The sequence below is a fragment of the Ylistrum balloti genome, unplaced genomic scaffold (genome assembly GCF_031769215.1).
Source record: "Ylistrum balloti isolate Yb309-2 unplaced genomic scaffold, AGI_CSIRO_Ybal_v1 Utg370790, whole genome shotgun sequence".
Lineage (NCBI taxonomy): Eukaryota > Metazoa > Mollusca > Bivalvia > Pectinida > Pectinidae > Ylistrum > Ylistrum balloti.
Window position 1 is genome coordinate 1,113,897 of NW_026782461.1, and position 6,254 is coordinate 1,120,150.

At 33.8% G+C, this 6,254-nt stretch overlaps 1 protein-coding gene across 1 annotated transcript; it reads left to right on the forward strand.

Annotated features, from left to right (window-relative positions):
* The first annotated feature begins 225 nt into the window (after positions 1-225).
* On the forward strand, positions 226-1,524 carry LOC132558465 (thyrotropin-releasing hormone receptor-like). Its single transcript, XM_060223044.1, has one exon. The coding sequence runs from the start codon at positions 226-228 to the stop codon at positions 1,522-1,524; it is 1,299 nt and encodes a 432-aa protein (XP_060079027.1).
* The last annotated feature ends 4,730 nt before the right edge of the window (positions 1,525-6,254 follow it).

Genomic DNA, 6,254 nt, shown 5'->3' on the forward strand with positions numbered 1-6,254 from the left:
GTATAAGCCCATTGATAGATAAATAATTAGTTGATGATTTACATACTAGAAAAAAACAAAAATTGAAAATAAAGATGGAGTATTGATTCCGTCAGGTCAGTGACAGAAAGGCAATACAACATTGATGCAGTGCTTTATGTTACAGGCGAAATGCAGTGGAAATCACAGGTCATACCAGTGACAATGTGCAACATTAACTGAATCCAGCCACAACAAGGAAAAAGGATGCAGGACGTTTCATACAATACTACCATTTCGAACGGATCCGTTGACACAAATTACCAAGATGAAGACGATGAGGATAACGTTGCTCTTCAAACACTTGTCATTTACGCAAACAGATATCTATTGCCTATCATTATAGTAACCGGATTCCTGGGAAATACTATATCATTTTTTGTTTTCATATGCTCCCGTCTTAAGCGTATTTCCACGTCGGTTTACTTAGCGGCGCTGTCCATCTCGGACACTGGATTCTTGTTTTGTGTAGGATTTGGATGGCTTGACGCAATGGGAATACGCTTCTTTCACACAAATGGAATTTGTCAGATCGTCGTCTACATGACGTTTGTGTTTAGTTTTACATCAGTATGGTATGTAAACGCGTTCACTATAGAGATGTATGTCGCCGTTTTCCATTCCACAAAAAGCGCTAAAGTGTGTAAACCAAGATTTGCCCGACGGGCCGTGATTGGTCTGACATCGTTTGCAGCTCTATTTTACATGTTTGCCTTCTGGACTGCAAAAGTTGCAACTGACGGGACCGAACAGAAATGTATGTCGACATCTAGTGATAGAGACACAATGATGGTTTTGTCGATACTAGACACATTTCTAACGCTCTTACTGCCTTTTTCTATGATAATCTTCATGACAACACGTCTGTTAATAGATATCTCGAGGTTATACAAAAAGACACCCGAAAACAGAAACGGTTCAAACAACAACAGTGTGAGTGATTCTCAACTCGACAGCAACGAATCGACTGGTGCTCACGACCGTGTCGCAAAGCAGGCTGTAAAAGCACAGGCGAAGCTCAAGCGCATGTTGGTAGTTGTAGTTATAGTTTTTGTTGTACTGAATCTACCAAGTCATGCCATACGTGTGCAGTTTTTCTTTCGTAGCATCACAGAGTCACACTACGCTGTGTCTCGTACGGAAATTTACTGGCAGCACATTGTTCAAATTTTATACTACACAAATTTTGCAGTCAATTTTGTGTTATACAGTGCTTGCGCTAAAAGTTTCAGACATGCGCTGTTAAGACTACCTCTAGCAAGTTGTGCCGATGACTGTTCATGCATCAGAAATCCATTCAGCATACTTCTTAACAAAAAAATCCGAAAAGGCAAATTGTCCGACGTAAGTTCTCCGATTGGTCGCAATGATGGGAACATCAACTCCCGTCTAGTAGAAATCCATTTGTCGGAAATCCAAATTTCCCAGCTGCCGTCCCTCGATAGTGAATATGTGTGCCAGTCCCCGCCCTGTTTACTCAGTCCGGAACAGGCCATCCAAGAATAATCTAATGGACTGACCACGCCTGTTTTTCCCGGGCTATTGATGTCACGTGATTAACAATTGTAAAAAGATAGATTTGGTTCCATCAACCATCTGATGAACGTCACGAAGAAAGTTTCCCTGTGCAATTTATACACACATAGTTGAAAGCACAATGGTGACATTTGAAAAATATTTATTTCCAAATTTTAATATTCAAATATCACTTTCATTGTGCAATACAGTAAAATGTTTTATTTGTTGGTTTTTTACGCAAGGCAAGATAGGCGAATAGTAAAAATGATAACATCCTTTAAATATATGTGTCATATTTGCTTTATTTACTCTATTGTAGGACTTATGATTTAAACAGTAACATTTGAACTTAACCGTGAGATACATTCATCACATGTTGTCTTAATTATCTTTGTTAACGGGATTATGTTACACATAAGTTTACTCATATATGTGACATGACCTATTTTGACTCAATTACAATATATTAATTTCTATTCGATGTCGTTTATGATAATTACAAGGATATTAATAAAACCAGAAATTCACGAAGATATGAAAAAGCTAAAATCGCAAGATATAATAGAGAAACAAAATGTCTTTCCCTTTTCAATAAAATATTGAAATAAATCACATAAGTTATATAAAGGTCATGTAAGTGAAGTTAGTGTGTCACCAGGTAATATTTAACAAAGCCTTACAACAAATCATAGTAGGAATTGTCAACAGGCGGCTAGGCAGCTGTAAAGAGTAGTTATACTATGGTATATTGCTAAACTCTCTCAGTAACGTGCTATGTGTATATATTAGTACATATCATTTGTCTTAATCAGTCAATTCAGCACAGCTTCGTTGCAAACATTGCTGCTCACAGTGCCTTGATATCGTCATTGTCGCTGTATATTCAAAGATAATGCATCGAATTATGTTTCAATACTTAAATATGTAGATTCGTAGATGTTTTGATGATTTGATAACATGTGCATAATAATACAAACTTAATGGTGTTTGAAGGAATGAACACTTCGATGAAGGGCGTATGTCTTTTATTATGTAAAACGATTGACAGGAAGGCAACAGACGTTGAACGTTATATCGATTCAACAAATGACAACTTATTTATTATTTATTAATTACTTATTTAGATATCCTTTGATGTCATTTGATAGACAATATATATACAAAGGTACATAATCATATATGATCTCTTTTAAAACATGCCAAGGCTGTGAGCTAATATCTAAGTATGTCAGAGATGTGATGCAGAATGATTAGGACCGTGGTAGAGTAAGTTGATTTTTATTGCACCTTTGCGTTGTGAAATGTTCTGTTTCCTTGTCCAATAGTGTTGTTTTATGATCGCACGTAAACTTGGTGGTTTCTTTATAAATATATGACTCTAACTTGAAAATTTAATACTGCTTACACATAGATTTACATAGTGGGTGACATCAATAAAGAAAAGAACGCCTGGTCTTATTCTACATGATCCTTTCGAGGGTCTCGTTTCCTTTGTTCATTAATTTAATATTATGGTTGAATGATTCTTTTGTAAACATATTGACATTATCTTCTTGCTGTAAACAAAGAACCCGTCGATTTTACAATCATGATCTCGGTTACGATACGTGCTATGACTAACTGCCTCTTTGCGATTATTGAATTGACTTCACAGAATTAGAAAAACAAAGTTGGAATCTTTCAGTTAAGGAACAGTATATTACTGACTGCATGCTTTATGTATTTTATTTGGATTGACTAAGCTAAACATGGCTGGTGTCGTCGATGAAGCAGAAGACGCTTATTCTTCTGGAACAACTGATGTTATTATTTATATATGTACCTTTTTATAATTTCCCGTGTAAATCTTTCTTTTATCTATATTTGCCCCTTTTGAATTGAATTTTAATTATGATTATGTTGACATGTTGGAATTGTCTTGTTGTTTTCATACCGTTGCAGTCACGAATATTATTCATAGCTGGTCATGTGATGTTGGTTAATGAATAGTACGAATAATGTTAAAACCTTTCAACACTACTGTATTGTTATTTTTTCCTCTTTTATTCGATTATATCAAACCATTAAAATAATAATTTTTGAGACAGCTTTAAAATAACATTAAGTCTTTTTTGCAACTTTCTCCTTCGATGTCTGTTGAATGTCATTGTTTCTAACTTAACACAAGTAACGATAATAATCTGCTACAGCCTATTTTTCGAAAACAGAGATCAAGCCCGTGTCCTCACGCGATAGATTTCATGTACGATTGGGACCAATGCAGTGTTAGTTGTGTCATTTGTATGGACATTTTTCACGGTGTGCAGCACCGCAATCAGAATTGTGGTATGATAAACAGTTTTATTTCTGTCCTGTCAAAGGACCGATTAAGTGTATTTAAACATTGCTGTATTTATGTGTTTAGACTTTGAAATATGATTGATACAATAAGCTTTTATAGATAATAGCTAGATAAAATTGATTCAGAACAATTTTCCTTTTTCGTCATAATACCACATTTTTATCAAAGGTGTAGTATATATTGATTGGAGTACATATACCACTCGTGGCTTCAGTCAACGTATTTCTCTTTTTTTGTAAAAAAAATAGTTTTTTTTGTTACAGCTAAGCAGTGAAATGTATAGTGAATCCTATATATTGAAGTCAGTGAAAATCTCCCTGTACAATTATGTAAGGATCGATGCATCAACTTCAAACGAGTTTTTAAATGTTCCATTCCAGTAACTCGTACGACATAAGAGAGGAGTATGTATAGACACTCTAAAGTTAGTTGGTCTGGGTCGATGGCTGTTATGTGTCTGTTTAATTAAATTATCTGCGCGTGCTGTTCCCAGTAGCTTGACTAATATCCTCTTTTGCTTTCTCACATCGTGGTGTTTGTTGCTACAATTGAGTACATGTGTTTCTAGCTCGTTGTGAACAAAAGACAAACAAAATAACAAAAGTGATTTAACAAACATAAAAGTATTCTCTAATGTATCGCTAGACAGGTTATATCACTTTAGTAATAGGTTAAATTGAATTATATCTTAAATCTATATATATAAATGCTTTATTATTTCAAAGTCAGGCGATAAACTTGCGGTCTTTAAGTATAATGAAAATTTTAATTTAAGTAAAGATTTATAGTTCTTTTCGCTCTCTATTTTGCATCAAAACTCTTAACCCTTTGTACAATTTCCTTCTTTTCGAAGCCCACCAATATCTTACATAAAATCATACCGAAAAAAAAATCGTTAAAATTTACATTGAAACTTGTTTCCCAACTCATAATACATATTCATATCATATAATATACATTGTAAACCTTGTGTATATATTGTATAATATTTTACGTTAAATCACATAACTTGCGTGTTGATTAATTTCATACGGCCATGTCATATGTCATAATACTAATGTAACGTCATAGATTAGTCATATCTTGATGACGTCACATGATTGTGTCGGTAGTGAAACCGTCCTCTTCGAGTAAGTCTGTCTATAAATAAAACTGATTTGAGTTTTCGATTATTTGTAGAAATACGGGTTATATGATAAACAGTATAAAAGAACTAGTTTAATAAATAGGACGTACATCGACAATCATGTACGATTTTCAAATGTATTACGTTCTCAATACAATTACCATGATCATTGAAACATCATGTTCTGTTTGACGTATATGACGTATACCAGAGTATGTTACAGTATTCTTAAGAATTGTGTGTTTGTTTGTACCCTAGGTACAACATCGTACGTTAGTATATGTTGTTGATGAGCATTCGTGATCGAAAGTATTTGTTATATTTGTGTCCTTGTGTTTCCAAGACTGACATACATGGGCTGACACGCTAGCTATATAAACATGTGCAGACTGTGCTCGTTAGGTTTTGTTCTACTGCGATATTTATCGTGTAATGTCCTGTAATGAGATTCTATGTACCGTTACATCAGCCGTACAAAGCTGAATGTTGTGCAATCACAATGCAAATGTGAGGAGATGACTGAATGATAAATATCTATTGTGATATTTTTGCATATGGAGAAAAATATTTTGAAATATTTTTGCTGTATATGTTGTAAATGGTCCTTTTTCTACAAATGAATGCTAAATGAAGGTAAAGTGTGTGAGAGTGGATGTTTACATAATTAATAATAATTTTCAATGTGATTGAACATTAATAATTAGGAAAATCCCTCATTGCTTTTAGTACAACCTCGTCCATACACTTATTGTGATATGTTTCGTTTTGGAGATACTTTTTGCAACGTAGTCAATAATTCAGACACAAACAGTTATAAAAAGATATATTTTCATCATTATTTCTATCATGAAATACCGGTGTTCATTCAAATTCACTTTTTATATTATTATTCGGTATAAGTTACACCTAGATATGTTTTAAACAATTATAAACTAAACGCAAGGCCTTTCACTCTTTACCATTCATATATTTAATAATTGTTATCTTCTAAAAATATTGAATATGTGTCAGACTCTAAAAGAGCACGTGCAGGGGAGAGCACTTTTAGTCGGCAAATCATTTTGACCATCTACCCATCAAAATGGAGCATCAATCATTTACTTTCTAAGATATCGAAGTTGATAATAAAAACAGTTCATGAAAATTGCGAACAAAATGAAATGTTCCACATTTGCAGTGTTTTGAAGATATAGTGATATGCACTGGCTCGGATGATAACATTTGTAATATCATATTATGTACATTTTCATG

Excerpts from the sequence above, each read along its gene's own strand:
- LOC132558465 (XM_060223044.1), top strand. The coding sequence starts at position 226 with ATGCAGGACGTTTCATACAATACTACCATTTCGAACGGATCCGTTGAC.